This window comes from Peromyscus eremicus, chromosome 1 (assembly GCF_949786415.1).
Source record: "Peromyscus eremicus chromosome 1, PerEre_H2_v1, whole genome shotgun sequence".
NCBI classification, from domain to species: Eukaryota; Metazoa; Chordata; class Mammalia; order Rodentia; family Cricetidae; genus Peromyscus; species Peromyscus eremicus.
In genome coordinates, this window is record NC_081416.1 from 122,616,073 (window position 1) to 122,632,623 (window position 16,551).

General features: G+C 38.3%; 1 protein-coding gene and 1 pseudogene across 1 annotated transcript in view; one reads left to right on the forward strand and one right to left on the reverse strand.

Moving 5' to 3' along the window:
* The window catches only part of Akap13 (A-kinase anchoring protein 13), a 219,744-nt gene that overhangs the window by 154,092 nt on the left and 49,101 nt on the right, over positions 1 to 16,551 (reverse strand). Inside the window, exon 4 of the mRNA XM_059272911.1 lies at positions 15,317 to 15,500. Within this exon, the coding sequence (XP_059128894.1) occupies positions 15,317 to 15,500 (184 nt within the window). The remainder of the gene's footprint in view (positions 1 to 15,316; positions 15,501 to 16,551) is intronic.
* On the forward strand, positions 10,316 to 10,469 carry LOC131918678 (mitochondrial import receptor subunit TOM5 homolog; annotated as a pseudogene).

Sequence of the window (16,551 nt, forward strand, 5' to 3'; positions counted from 1 at the left end):
TTCCAAGGCAGAACGAGGCAAAATGTCTTTGGGGGAAAATTCTCTTGCTGAGTCAAAACAATGTCCACTCCAGGTAGAACACTTTCAACACACAAACATTCTATGATTTAAAAAAAAATTTTTTTTTCTCAACTCCATCTGCCAAAATCCTCAACAGCCCAGCAAGCACTGGTGACATTCTAATGAAATGTAATAGAAATGGGCAACCCAGATTCTCAGAACCTAGAGGTTCCGAAATGAGGACCGTCTACTCCAGTTCAGCTAAGAAGGAAGGCTGTGATGCCGGAAGGTGTCATACCCATGTCGTTCACAAGCTGACCCACCACTACCCGCCTGACCGTAAAGGAGGAAAGCACTCTATTTGCTGTATCAGTTTACCTTAAACTTATCTGTGTTGAACTGAGGCTTCCCTAGAGGGTAAGCCACAGGGCAGTTAGAGGAACATGCAAAATGTTGATGTTTGAGTAAAATTTCATTTATATCGTATCTGGTCTAGGATGAACGACTTGGATTCTATATATGAGAGGTTTTTCAAGTGTTATAAAAGAAAAGAAAGCCCGCAATGATGGTGGATGGGGGTGCCAGAAAAGTGGGAGAAATGGGAAGTGGATGGGGAAATCACTAAAATATGCTTTATTGAAACATGTTTTAATTACACCTAGATCGTTATATGGAGTTTATTTTGAAAATACTTCTAAAATCAAAAGAAATGGTAACAGTAGCTTTCTTATCAAGTTAACTTAAAAATTAAAGACATATAAAGAGAAAGATGAGCACATATAAATATAAACACACACACACACACACACACACACACACACACACACACACACACAGCAGTAATAAAATATTAGTTTCTATTTCCTTCCAGAAAGGAGAGATGGAAAGAGGAGGAGCAGGGGCATACAGGATACACACTACCATTTCCTCTTACTGCTAACACATGTTAGTTGCTTAACAAATATCAGATATTAAACTATGTACACGTATCCTCCCATTTATTCTCTCAGCTATTCATGAAGATGATTACTACCCCAATTTGCAGAAGAGAACGCTGAAGCTGTAAGTGAAAAGCAACTGACTAACTTGACCTCCAATCAGTAAGCAGCTGAGCCCACACCTGGCTCCATCTTTGGTAGATGGTATCATTGTACTGCACTGTCATCCCTCACAGCGAAGGGCGGGCACCTAAAAATCATTTTAGGAGAACGTCAGCACTGCTGACCAAAATCAAACTGTAGGTTAGAGGAATACTTATAAAAATGACCTGAAGCTTGAGAAGAAAAATACAAATAGGTAAAACAATTTCAAAGGGATGATATAAAACAGACCAATAAAGTCCAATGTACAGGCATAGACAGAGACAAGGCAGGCAGACTAGTCTTTAAAATCAAAAAGCGAAGACCTGTTTGCTAATTTAAATGGTTTATTCATGGAGAAATAAATGTACAATCTCTTCTAGTCCTACTGAACCTCACTTTTAATGACAAATCTAAACATGAATTTGTTAACGTCACTGTACTGAACATTAAAATCACCTGATTAATAAACATCCATGTAAAGACTCTACAATTCTATAAGCAATTTGTTAATTAAATCAGTGACTTTAAATTACAATAAAGTTATGATTCTGTAAACTACTTTTTCCACTTGAAAAAGAAAATTCTGCTTATTAGTCTGATAGGATGCTCAACTTTCAGTCAGGAGGTTCACTTGCCAATATACCAGGTTACTGAAATTCAAGACAAAGACCCATAAACAAACCGATAAGCTTCTAGGGACCTAATACATCGTTAGAAAGCCCACTGCTTTGACTTAAGTTTTTCAGAATTTATTACTGAAATGTAGTCACCTCATCCATCAATTAGACCAATAAGTTAGGTCACAATAAAGAAATAATTAATTTTTCATAAACTAGTGTGACTTTTTTAAAAAAAAATTATTTATTTATTATGTATACAGTGTTATGCCCCCATGGCTGCTCTTCCAAAGGTCTGGAGATCAATTCCCAGCAACTAGTGTGACTTTTCTCTCTCCTAATCTGCTACTTTTGCAGCAACATGGAACATTATTCTTCCCTAATAACAGCATTGTACAATAGGTTAAGTGAAAAGGAAGAAAATTTCTCTACGATTAAAGAACCACAGCCTTTTCTTCCCAATTTATTATAAAATAAAAACCCTAAAAATAAATTATTTGGGAAATGAAATTTAAACAGATACTGGGAAGTGGTTACTAGCAAGACAAAGAAAAAATCAACATCAGCTAGAGACTGATAGGAAAAGGTTTCATTACTCCATCAAAGGGATGCTTTACATGGGCCTGGGCAAAGCTAAAAATTTACCTGAATAGGATTCAGGATATTTTAAAAGCCCAGTTCACAATTGGTTATTATTAGTGATTACGATAATGATTATATCAAAAGCATCCAAAGATCAACTTTAATAGCCATGTTACTAAGGGCTTCTATAATTTACTGAGATGATTGATTCCCTTGAACCAAATATGAAACGCTGGGAGCAAATTATAGCTCACAATAAACAAAATGCAACTGTAAAGGATTATCTAATCTCAATAACAACAACAAAAACCACATTTAATCTTCCAAGTGAAAATACCAATATTCTGTATATAGATGAAACATAAATAAACTAAGGTTTCACAGAACTACAGTGCAAGAGCAAAGCCTATTTATTTATTTCCAGCAAAGTGTTTGCTCAGTTTGGTAGCTTTTGTAGATTAGATTATATGCAAAGCTAAATACAAATGTTTTAGATTACATTTTAAAATGATACAATGAGGTGCTGTGAATGTGCAAATTTTAATGTTTTCAGAAGCATATGTGCCCTAAAAGAAAATTTATTTACCAATGTTCCAGAGTATATTCATAGAAAATGTTGACTTGCTCTATGTGAGCCATAAAATGCAAATACAAATCTTATGAAATAGGAGGGGGCTGGGTTAACACAGGAAGCTACTGCCATTCCTCAGTACTTGAAAATGTATTAATATGAGTATTTGTTTCCGATGTTCATACTGGTCTTTTCCATTATGAATACATTCCCAAAATCTTGTTGAAAAGATAACACCAAAGAGCATGCCATTTTATTATATATAAATGCACTATGCCTGAAGCCTTCCTCTTCTTTGTACTGCTTTCAAATTCAAACCTTAAGATACCTCAAAATATTAATTTCTGGACATTTAAAGAATAAATTATATATTTTCTCCAACATTAAACAAATATTCAGTATTTATTATGAGTCTAGATACTAGTTATACATTAGTGAAGAATTAAGAGATACAAGGATCCTACTGAAACACAGCTTCTTTTACTGACGGATACAATTTGAATTCCTCATGGAAGTCATCAGGAAAAGCTCTCAGAGGTGACAATGAAAACTGACTTTAATGATATTCAGCAAGTAGAGTTAATGGAATTTCAAGCAACCAGCACAGAATGCATAAAGGACCCAAGGTGATAATGAGCTTGCTGGTGAGGCCAGGGCCAGTGTAGCTGGGCAGAGAAAGCAATGGGAATGGGGAAACTGTTTATGAAATTTGGTCTGAGAGTTGTGTGTGAGAGCAGTGTGAGTCCTGATGGGAACCAGGACTTTATTCTTAGTGGTGGTGACAAAACATTGAGAAGGTATACAAAAGAAGAAAATCCAAAGGATGACTTTAACAAACAATATTAGCTGCTTAGGAAAAAACCAGACATCATTAGCCTTAATCTTTAGACCTCTGGGGCTAGTATCACTGCATTTGCATTTTGCATGTAAGGAAATTTAGATTTGAGGGGTAATTTGCCTCCAGAACCCCCAGCTAATAAAATCAAAAGGTCAGAAATTGTACACAGACTCAATTCTAAAACCGTGTGCCTCTTTTTTACTTTCCAACATTACCTACCTCTGTAGTAGCTTCAAATTATAGCAACATCAAAACTGCACAAAAATTTGATATAATATGTAACAGAATTCAATCAGGCATATTAGGTATTTGTTTTCATAGATTTTACAGGATGCACAATACATTTTTAAATTGTAGAATAATATAGATTAGAAGTCATTCTCTAGAGATAGGGTTATAGCATCCAAATTCAGAGTCTATAACTGGCAATAAACCTAAGAGTTTACATATGCAGTTCAACAAAATTCAATATGCCTACAGTAGACTTCAACTAATTCTGAATAACCTAGCTACACAACAATCAATAATTTATCTCTCTACCCGCTCACCTTGCAACTTCAAAAAAAAAAAAAATCAGGCTTAATGCTAACATATACGAAAAGCTTCAACAAATTAACTGCAAAGAAAACACTCTTCTAGACTTAGTAACACTAGTCATTCAGGGGGAGTCCAAAGCTACTTTTTGCTCAATTATAACAAAAACCTAGGGAAAAACTTTAGTGAAGACTAATAATACATCAGTTTGAAAGTTGTTACTTACACTTGTCTGCTCAAGCACCATGAATATCTCAAGCCCATCCTATTTGGGTTCTGGACTCATACTATCACTTTAAGAAAAGACAAAAACACTCAGGCCAGCCCTCGCAAATGGGGTGTTCTGCCCTGAGCCTACTTTGGACAAGGAACTGCAACATCTGGTTCCTTATTTGAGAGCTACTGCAATATTTTTCATGAAGCCACATCACTGTAACATTGCCAAACCTCAACGGTGTTTACAAAATCAACCACAACTCCACTGAAATGGAGCTGAAAAGTCTAAGTTCCAGAAGAGAAGCAAGTAGACCAAGGGGAAACGAGTTACTCTGCTCAAAATGGAGCTATCGTCTTAGCTAGGTATTGTCAGGTAAATACCCACATATATGCAGATTCACTAGGAGTTTTACTGGCTTTCCTCTCTGTTTTTTGAGGGGTGGAGGTGCGGGATGTATTGGTCCATTTTCAGTACTATAATGAAATAATGGATAGGTATAAATAAAAGAGGTTTATTAGTTAGTTAGTTTAGAGGCTAAAAGTTAAGGTGAAAGCATTGGCTCTGGGAAGGCTCTCCTTGGCTGTGTCACCTCATGGTGGACGGCACAGAATTCCAGAGCATGTACGGAAGCCGGGGTCATATTACTAGACAAAAGCCAAAGAATGACGTGGGGTCAGGTTTAGGCTTTTATAACTAGGTCTGGTTATAAGAACTGCCTTCGTCTCTTCCCAGTGTGGTCCTCTCAGACTTTAGGGCTGTCCAGAGTGCCTCACCTTTGATGAACACTGCACTGAGGATCAATATATGAGCCCGAAACCCTATCCAAACCACAGCAGGAGACAGAATTGTTACCCTCCCCTAAATAACCAGCACAGGAGAAGAACAAAGGAAAAGAAAAGCCAAGAAGACACATAACTTAGCAAGCCCCATCTATAATCAGTACCGTGTTGTAAACATTTTCTTCTTAAATAATTAGGAAAAGAAAAAACTTACAGAGGAGTAATTAGAACATAATTAGAAAAAGACAGCCTTAGTTTGGCTTCCTTACTCCAATAGAACCACTTGGGTGATCTTGGGACTATAGTTTCTCTGCACTTCAATTTTCTCATCTATAAGGACAGAACACTAAGTGCATTTTGAGGACAAATGAACAAGAACACCAAGGGTTAGTTAGCCCAGTGTTTGTATGCCTCACACTACAAAGCAAACTGTGGTATATCATAGGGACTGGTAGAATTCCAAAGGACAAAATCAGAAGGAGGTTGCTGAGTGCTATCAGATGATGATGACATAATAATACAGGTGAGCACAGAGATCTTCTTATGGTGGCTGTCAGGCAATGCCCCTCATACCACCTACCACTATTAATGACCCTCCTTCCAAATCCAAAGGGGTAGGGGACTTTTACTGTTTCAAGAGACAGTGTCCCAGTTTCAGGGTAAGCATAACCAAGAAACAGTAAGAAAGTAGATGATTAAGAAAAGCAGTATCATATTCAAAGTTAAAATATTCCCAAGGAACCTTCTTTCCTAATTCCTCAGATAAAAGTCATGTGAGGTTTCTAACTTTACAAACATACTTTTAACCCTAAAATACTTTTGACTTACTGATCCCCCTCCTCAATTTTATACAAGAGGAATCACAGACCTATGAAACTAAATCCAAGTCCAGTTTTGCCATTTGGAACAAGAAATGTCTCTCTGTCTACTGAAAGTTTATGTGGTCAATAATCAAATGAATGCAGAGGTTACATCATCCTAACAGTGAAGCTGCTCTTCTGATACTGGAAATAAGCATTCTCCAAAATGTAAAGAAAAACCTTCTTATATGCTTTTTAATACAGAAGATCTACTGGCTACAGCATAAACCATACATTTACTATAACAGTGAAATGCTACAACAATCAGTGACTATAAAAACTGTTGTCATTAACTGCAGAGCTACTACTAATTTTCATATAGACAAGACAACTAGTTTTAGGGTATCAGTATGGAGAAAATGTACTAGTACTAGATAACTTAGCAAGAACATTTTATCTTTCTTGAGCCAAATGTTTATAAAAATTTAAAGGTATAAGCAGGAACTACAAACATCAGATCTTTATAAACTTCTAAAAACAGCATTTATTAACGTTTCAGAAGATTACATATACTGGGGAAAAGGCTTAAAGGGTAAAGTGATTGTTATGTAAGCATGAACAAATGTGTTCAGCTCTCCAGCACCAACATAAAAAGCCAGAGGTGGGGGCCTAGGCCAGTAACTACAGAGCTGAGGATCTGGATCAGGTGGACCCTAGAACCTCACCGGTGAGCCGATCTAGCCACCTGGGCATTCCTGGCTCATTGAGAGACTGTCTCAAAAAGTAGGGTTGAGAGCAATAAAGAAGGATACCAGGAACCAGGGTCAGGCCTCTAAGTGCTTACACAGGCATGTACACTAACATAGACCAATGCATATACAAATACAATAAATAAGTTACATAAATAAAATTAAGATAAAAATGAAAAACTATAAAAATTTCTAAATTATAGCTACCTCATCCTATTTAAGCCATTTGCCTTTTAATAGAAAGTTGTGCTTATAAGTTATTCATGTTTTATAGAGAAAATTAAAAGCAGAAAAACAATACTGCCATCTCCAAATATTATATAAAAAATGTTAACTAGGGTAAATCACCCTCAATCCACGAATAAAACATGAGGAAAATGTGTCTGGAAAAAAAGATAGGCACCTAATTCATTAATTTCACTAACTAATATCAAAACAAAACTTTAATAAAACTATTTAAAGAATACAAATCATTTTCTGTGCCTGCAGACACTAAACATTTAAACAAAACATTGTCAAAATGACTGTTATATAATGACAGCCAATTTAGGCAGTGAAGGAGTTTTGCAACTGGCTTAATTAAAAATGTTAATACAAATGCTTTCAAGAAAACATGCCATTAAAAACTTTCCAGACTTGATTGTTTCTAATCCAACTAATTATACTTATTATTGATGTGATATGAAAAAGTACATACAAGTTAAATAACTGAAGGACAATCTAATGCATGATAATACGAAGAAGTCCTTCCACTATAAAAACAAGCTGTCAAAAGTGCAATTACCAAACTGTAATAAATGAATAGGATTATATATATAAAAATCACACAACTTCATTCCATGCTAATAATACTCAATTTGGACCAAATATTTTTTGCAAAATGGTTATTCAACACAACTATCTTTATCTTTATATGTATCTTTAATACATATTTTATTAGCACATATTATTTATACTAATTTATAAAGTAGATGTTCTAACTGATCCTTCATTTTCTGATCTGTACCTACTAAACGTCATAGTCCAAGCCAAATCACAGGCTGTTGCCACAGAGAATGCTAGTGTAGATGATGCTCTGTTATTCCACAAATATGAGAAACTCTTAGCCTAAACATTACATGGCAATAGAGAATGAACACCTGCTCCAGCCACTTAATATCATACAGCAGAGAGGAAAGATTTAAATAAAAGATGCTAGGGAAGGCCTTATGATTGCAACTAACGCCTTTTTGTTTTTTTGAGACAGGATTTCTCTGTGTAACATTCCTGGTTGTCCTGGAACTCACTTGGTAGACCAGGCTGGCCTCGAACTCACTGAGATCTGTCTGCCTCTTCCTCCCAAGTGCTGGGATTAAAGGCGTGCGCTACCACTGCCCGGCCCCAATTAACTTCTAATACTCACTTATCTTTTATAGAACGTTTAAAGCAATGTTAAAACTCAGCTTTTGGAGCTGTACAAATCCCTGCTCTACTATCCATTTTGCTATCTGTTTCTTTGTGAAACAGAGAGAATGTCCTCACCCTCCATGGGCTGCAGACGATAAGTATTTCTTTAAAATGTCTAGTACAAATACAGTATATAGTAATTGGAATCATTGTTGAATAAAGCTCATCATTTTCAGAAAAGATACACACTTTGCAATTTTCTAGTACACTGCCAACTAAAAACCTGACATTGCTAGTAAGTATGCCCCCCTCCCCCCCAAAGTCAGGCTTGTGAATATAGCCTTGGGCAAGCTACTTAAGATACTGCAGGGACTACATCTCATATTTGCTGAGATATTTGAAGTGAGAAGCCATTAAAAGCTCCAAAACAGCACTGTGTGGCTACTTGCATTTGATAAATATTAGTGTCCTCCCCATCTCTAACTTCCAACCAGTTCTACAATTTCATCTCTACAAAACACAAGACTCAGATCACATTCTGAGTAAGGAAACAGGAGTAACAAGCAAGAACGATGGTAGTCAGGCTGATCCTTCTCTCTGGCCATTATTTTAGAGCTAAGTTTATGCATCTATTCTATCCTTCCACCACCTCTTAAGCAAAAGCAAAGGCTCCAAACTTGTTTTTTAACAGATAAGCTATTGGGATCCACTTATCAAGTCCTTAAGAGGACCCCAAAAAGGCAATCACAGTGTTGACAGTACATCTTACACAATAGTTCTTCATTCTATTGTGAGATATGTACACATAGCTATTCAAAATGCCTGACTGGACTCAGGTTTCAAGGTTAAGTGTCCTAAAAGTAGGACTCAAAAACTTATAAGCACAAACCCTCTGAGAAGGACTAATACTGCCTACTATGATAGTTCATGACTGAGTACTTGCTACGTGTAAGGCTCTGGGTCTGTATCCTGCACATTTACAAATGTCATCAGTAGACTTCAGGCTATGTTTAGTTGTTACTTTACGGGTCTGTGTCTGTGGGTAAAGCACTTCATTTCCTTCACCTCAGTTTCCACAACTATAGAGTAGAGATAATAGTATTTATTCTACCCACTCATCAGGCTTTTATGAGACTCAAAAAAAAAGACAATAGCATGAGTGTAACCAATCATACTTTAAAAATCCTAATGAGCCCTCTAACTGTAACGTTATTACAGTGAGGATCTTGTGTTCTGCATACAGAGGCCAGGGCTACATGGAAAGTAGATAACCCTTCTGTAGTTAAGCACTGTTTCATCCTGCATCCCAGTAGTCTCCCTGAATGTCTTCTCTCTGACACAGTTCTACAGAGAAGAATGTTGGCCTTGTACTTCCACTGCTGTCTGTGTTAAAGCACTTTCTATGTATCCTTCAATAGTTGTTTTAGTTCTGTGCGCATCCAGTTTTCATCCACAAATCACAAATAACATTTTCTTCAGAAAGGTCACTGTAAGGCTAAAATAATATCTGCAATGTACAAACTATGGATTCTAGTGAAATTCAGGCATTCAACAAATAACTATTTGTTGAACCAATACTAAAAATCAGATAAAGCTTATGAAGATAAATACTTGTAGACTGGCTCTTACTGGCAACTGAAATATCTCAGCACTTTATGTCAACACTCTTTAGAGCTGCCAATCTTAAAAGAAATTCTTTTCTTCTAAAGACACGTACGCCCTTTTAAAACCAACCTGTGACACTGCCTCAAGGAGGGCGGCTTCTCACTCAAAAGTGGCTGCTGTGCCATTTCCTCCACCTCTCTACTACTTTTAACTTCCAGAAAACCATGACATATATTACAAACAAGAATTCCCAGCAGACCAATCAAACAAATTGGAGTTGTACGGCTTAGTGGCCTTCACATTACTGATGCTGTTACACACAAGTTTACGAAACTTTCAAATGGATCGCCATGTAGTTTAGCAAAGCATCTGCACAAATTTCATCTGGTTCAAACCACATTGTGACTGAAGCAGAACAGTGACAGAGGTGGAGGAGGAGGAGGAGGAGGAGGAGGAGGAGGAGGAGGAGGAGGAGGAGGAGGAGGAAGATGATGATTGACACAAATGTCCTTGACAGTGACTCTGGTGACTACAAGCTAGTGAGGTAGAGCCACCATGTTCTAGATCCAGGGCCTCACTCTAAAGCCAAACCCAGAGGAGTTGAAAGGGAAGATGCCCAAGGATGTGATCTCCTCAGTACAGAACCTCCCATCTATGTGGTCCTGAGATGGGTCACTCCAATATTATAAAGAAACTGGATAGCATATGAAGATTGGGGAAGAGGGGTCATATGTGAATGAACGATATGAAAAACTTGGCTATACGTTTTCTTATCTGCAAATGAATTATCCCAGAAAGGTGTAAAACTCAAGGCTAGAGAGATGGCTCAGAGACTGAGAGCAAGTGTTGCTCTTCCAGAGGGCCCAGGTTCATTCCCACAACCCACATGGTGACTCGGAACCATTCATAACCCCAGTTCCAGAGGATCTGATGCCGTCTTCTTGATTCCATGGAAATCAAGTATGCATGTAGTTAGTGCACATAGATACATACAAGCTAAACATTAATACACATAAAATAATCTTTAAAAAACAATTCAAAAAAATTTAAAGGTGTAAAACTGAACATAAAAATTCTTTGTTAGGAATGAGTTGGGCTACGAGAACTGAACTAAAATGTGAAATGATTTGAAAGTACAAAAAGATATCATATAGTCATAGCGTGCCCTTAGGCCTGTATGAATAATTATAAATCATGTCACCTACTTCATCAATTGTTCATGTAAGGGAATTATGTTTGGAATGGTACTGTCTTGATGGTCATTTCTGTTTACATCTTTACTTTCCTCCAAATGTATTTGTGAAGAATCCTTTACCACTCATTTTCCTGTTGCTGTGGAAAAATAGGCTGAAAATAGCAACTTAAGGGTTTATAAAAAGCTCCAATCCATCTTGGCAGGGAAGTAAAGGAAGCAGAAACATGAAATGGCTGGTCATACTGCATTCACAAGCAGGAAACAGAGCTCTGTTTCTCCACTTATACAGCGAGGGACCCCAACCAGGGAATGGTTCGGTTCCACCAACAGTAGGCAGCTCATCCTACCTCAATAAAGCAGTCAAGATAATCTCCCCTAGACTGTCAAGTTGACAATTACACTAACCATCACAGACTAGGATGTAAATAGCTACTTAGTTGTTTGGATTTTTTTTTTTTTAAGTGCATAATCCTTCCTCATTCTGGTCCTAATTTTTAAAAAAGGTGATTTTGAAAGAGGCAGGCCTTGGCTGAGAGACGTTTCAGTAAAGTGCTTGTTGAGCAAGCAAGAAATCTGAGTTCCTAGTCCCAGCACCCACATTAAAAAGACAGGCATGATGGGCTCAGGTCTGTTACCCTAGTGCTGGGGGTGGAGACGGGAGGATCGGGATGCTGCCCAGCCAGTCTAGCAAGGAACAAAAATGTAAGTAAGTAAATAAATAAATAAATAAACAAACAAACAAATAAGAACAACAACAACAAAAAGCACACACACACACCAAAACAAAACAACAAAAAAACCAAAAATGAAAACAAACCAAGCTCTAGTTTCAGGACACAAAACAAAAACCTTTCAGGTGGAGCAATAGAGGAAGTCACCATGTGCTGGCCTCTGCCCTCCCCTGGTAAGCATGCTACATAAATACACAAAAGAGCTGAGACCTGAGCTTAGCAAAAGGTACATGCTGATCATTCCTAAGGCCCTGGGCTCAATTCCCAGGACCACAAAAGGAATGATGGAGAGGGAGAAGGAGACAGGGTGAACCAGGTCTGTGTGGAAGAAAATTAAAATGTGAGGGGAAGACAGTCATATCCAATGTCTACAGCAATGTGCAGTCCGTAATTCCTAAACTTCAAAAAAACTTCCATGAGTCTTCTAAAACAAACCCTTTACTCAGTAACACCCCAAAAGCTCACCTGTATTCTCTACAGATCCTGTCAAGTCTAGTCCTCAGATTCTTTCTTCGTAAGAATCCCACCAACAGAAAGCAATGAACAACCTGCTAGGAGATCTGTCACCTATTTCAGGATCACTTGCTGTGGGATGTACGGCAAATGTGTTGCTAATTAATCAATAAAACACTGATTGGCCGTTGGCTAGGCAGGAAGTATAGGCGGGGCAAGGAGGAGAATAAAGCTGGGAAGTGGAAGGCTGAGTCAGAGAGACACTGCCAGCCGCCACGATGACAAACAGCATGGGAAGATACCGGTAAGCCACGAGCCATGTGGCAAGGTATAGATTAAAGGAAATGGATTAATTTAAGCTGTAAGAACAGTTAGCAAGAAGCCTGCCACAGCCATACAGTTTGTAACCAATATAAGTCTCTGTGTTTACTTGGTCGGGTCTGAGTGGCTGGGGGACTGGCAGGTGAAAGAGATTTGTCCTGACTGTGGGCCAGGCAGGAAAACTCCAGCTACAATCACTACCTTCTTACCACACATCAGTTAATTTGCCCGTTTCCTCTCTAACAAATAATAACCCATCCTATGCACACACATTTTGTTTATGTGTTTTGTTTATTCATCTGTTGATCAACTTTTAGGTTACGTTTACCTTTAAATGTCATTTGGACCTTTTTAAAACTGGCAAAAGTATAAAAAAATAAAAATTTAAAAAAAAGCCAACCTGCATATTTATGGTGCATAATGTGACTATTTCAACAGATGTATACAGTGTAAAAACTATTTAAATCAATCCGCTTAACATATTCACCACCTTATCTACTACATTTTTTTATGATGAGAATATTTAAATTTTAGAAATCTTGCAAAAAATTATTATTCTGATAAATAGTACATAACACAACCAAATCATTTTTGTTTTTGAGCCAAGGTCTCTCTCTACATAGCCCTGGCTGTCCTAGAACTTACTATGTAGATCAGGCTGGCCTTGAACTCACAGAGCTCTGCCGGCCTCTGTCTCCCAAGTGCTGAGATTAAAGGTGTGCCCCACCACACCTGGCTCACAGCTGAATCTTAAGGATATTGTGCGATGTAAAAGGAACCAGATGCAGAAGCACAGACACTCTATGTTCTGCTCAGGTGAGGTACCTAGAATGGAGACTCTTGGAGAAGAGAAGTAGAACAGAGGTTACCAGGGAATGGGGAAAGAGTGGTACAGAGTTAGTGCTACATGTGCACAGGGTTTCTGGGTGAATTCATGGTAGGTTCTAGAAATGGACAGTAGTGATGGGCAGATAACAACGAGTTATATAATTAAAACTAACCAAAGAGTACATTTTAGAGTGTGTGTGTCCCCACAACAGAGAAAGAGAAAACAGTGATCTCTCCTGACCCACCATCATTGCTGTATTCTAGCATAGCCTGCTGGTATTCAACCAAGACTAAGAGAACAACAAGAATGGCATCTATACCTACTTTTTTAATTGCCAGATGTGACTCAGCTTGTTTCCTTGGCTTCGAAACAGTGACTACCCAGAGGAATTCATGCTAAGGGAAAAGAGACCTGCAATAAGGTGGTCACACTCTTACCCAATTCCTCTACTTCCATTTCTCAGGCTGATTTTTCCCTCGCCACTCTCCCTTTAAAAGGAAGCATTGGTAACTTTTACTTTTCTGTAAATAACAGAGGTTGTATTTTGAAGTAAGCAAAAACTCTCCAACAATAAATATATTCTAACTTTCTTAAAGTCATGCTGCAATAACTGTCTTGTGACACCATGGTCCAAACATTTAATAATGAAGCTGTTGCAATCATTTTATTTCCCCATTTGGATGGCAGTCCATAACAAACTTGGCTTCCCAGCAAACACTCAGCTGTAATATCAAATCTGGAGAAACTGCATTTGAAAATCCTAACAGTTATTCTGAGTTAATTGTTTTAATTTTTAGAACAACGCCTCCCTCCCTGAAACCATGAGGCAAATAACAGAATGAAACTAATCACCGGCCAGACGGCAAGTATGAAGGAACATAATAGACCACATTCTGGTACAGTCATAGGAGAGCTCAGGTATCTAAAGCTCATCCGAGATGAAGGGTGCCCCTCCTTCCACTACTGTATCATAGCACCTACTGCAAGGCTGTCTGCAAAGACCTTTCTGCCTGGCTTGACGGGGAAAGTTATAAGCTTGGCAGATAAAGGAAAAAAAAAGAAAGAAAGAAAGAAAGAAAACAACTCTGTTTATACAACTGTAAGCTGCTTTAAATCCTAAGCCCTCTTCCTGGTCCTTCCAGACTACCTTGTACACATGCAACTAATAATGACATGAAATGCAACTAAATTAAATCTAACTCAAGCAAAGCAAAATATCTGAGAATTTGGAAATACTGCCTCAGTTTACAAGGATCCCTCATACTAAAGAACAGGGAACCAACACAGTTTGGTTCATGTAATATGACAGAAAAATGATGATCATAAAACTAGTAAAAATATATTAAGCAAGAAAATATTCCAGTGAAAAAGCGATGGCTACTCTATTTACTCCTTCATTTATAAAGGGGGGAAACCTTTCAATGTTTTGACTACTAGTCTTCCTCCAGAGGAGTCTTTAAAAAACATGAACTGAATTCAAAGACAAACAGGATTTCCTACTGCATATTTCCACAGCAATGCAATGGCTTTGAACTGCTACTCGCAAGAAACCACTGCTCCTAACTTTAGTCACAGAACTGTAGTCAAACCAAAATTCAACTTGTTACCGTTGTTTATATACAATTATAACAACTAACTGTTAATTTCTAATTACCCCCTCATGTCTTGAAGACATACCAGGAAAAAAAAAGTATGACACAGCAAAACTGTTTCTTCCTCTACTCAATCACATAAACTATACACTAGTAACGTTACACTGCCTCCACAGACAAGATTTCATTCTGAGATTTCTATAAAATACAGGCAGTAAGAAACAGTGAAAATAGACAAGAGAAAAACAGATGAGAGAAAGAAAAATGGTAACGTGACTCACACTGGTCTCTCAACAATGAAGCAGTTAGCAGGAGCAAGCTTACAGAGGGACCTCCGTGGCAGGCGGGCAGGCGAGGTACAGAGCCAGTGGGCTGTACTACTAGGAAGTATGGGGTGGGGCTAGTGACAGGAGGGAAACGGGAATGAACACTTACTCAGTCAGAAGCTGGTGGAGTTTATGATAACCTCGTTCCAATGCCAGGCTTACAGGCGTTGCCCCTTCCTTGTTGTGGATGCTGAGAGCTCCACGACCACCTGGCTTCTGTAACAGGAACCATGTCAACCGCAACAGTCCCAGCCGCACAGCAAAATGCATCAATGTTTCCCGGGGGCCACCATCTGTAAATGGGGGAAGACGTAAAAATAAGAACATATAACAATAACCACCAACATAGACCAAAGAAACCACAACAACAGAAAAAGACAAGGTAGATTTTATTGCCTCCAAGTATCTAAGGTCTTGAAGGTAAACAATAACATACGAGCAAACAACTTTATTCCAGGTAAAATCCCCTTTCAAATAAAGACAACAGAGCTAGAAAAAAAATATGATGCAAAATCTTCAATAGGAGACAAATACCCACATGAGAGAACCACGTCATTTCTGTACTTTTTCAGAGAGGCTGATAAAGGTGACTATATTATATTCCTTCCATTAAAACAACAACAATAACCAAAGTAAATGCAGCTCCTTCCATATGACAGGGATCTAAGAAGAACAGTTGTCAGGACTTAGATGGGTATATCCAGAAGGGTATAATTACTTTTTAAAGAGAGCTCAGACAGGAGTTGGCTAGTTAAACACTGAAAACAGGTTAGACTCGTTAAGAACACATAGGTCTTCAGTCCCTCACACTAAGGGCATATCAAATTGCTGGCACTACCAGCTTTGTGTTTGCCTAATGAGAAAATGAAATGAATCTTCAGGTCCAGTGAGACGAACTGTAAGACTACACTAATAACTTCACCATGGGCTTGGCTTTATTTCACTGGAAATGAAGGATCCTTTTTGGCATCCTGTGTCACTAAGAAAGTGGGTAGGATGAGAAAGGGCTTCAGATCAGGCAAAAGTGGGTTCGAGGCCGGCCTTAAGCATCCGTGTGACTAGGCATGGTTCGCTTGCCTCTCTGAGCTGCACTTTCATATCCCTGGAGCAAGACACCGTCACTTCTCAGAGCTGTTGTAACAGAGAGGGGCAGATGAAATGCTAGACTAACAACTGGCTGTAGGGTTCTCGTTAATTCCAGTTCTCCTCCCTTTCCCTGCTTCCGGCCCTCTTCTTGGGCTTCAAATTACACGTTCACTTCACTAGCAGCACTTTTCCTAGCCCATCCTCTGGTGCTGGGCTGTGAAGACAGGCGCTAGGGCCGAGGCAGAGTCGCTGCCTGTG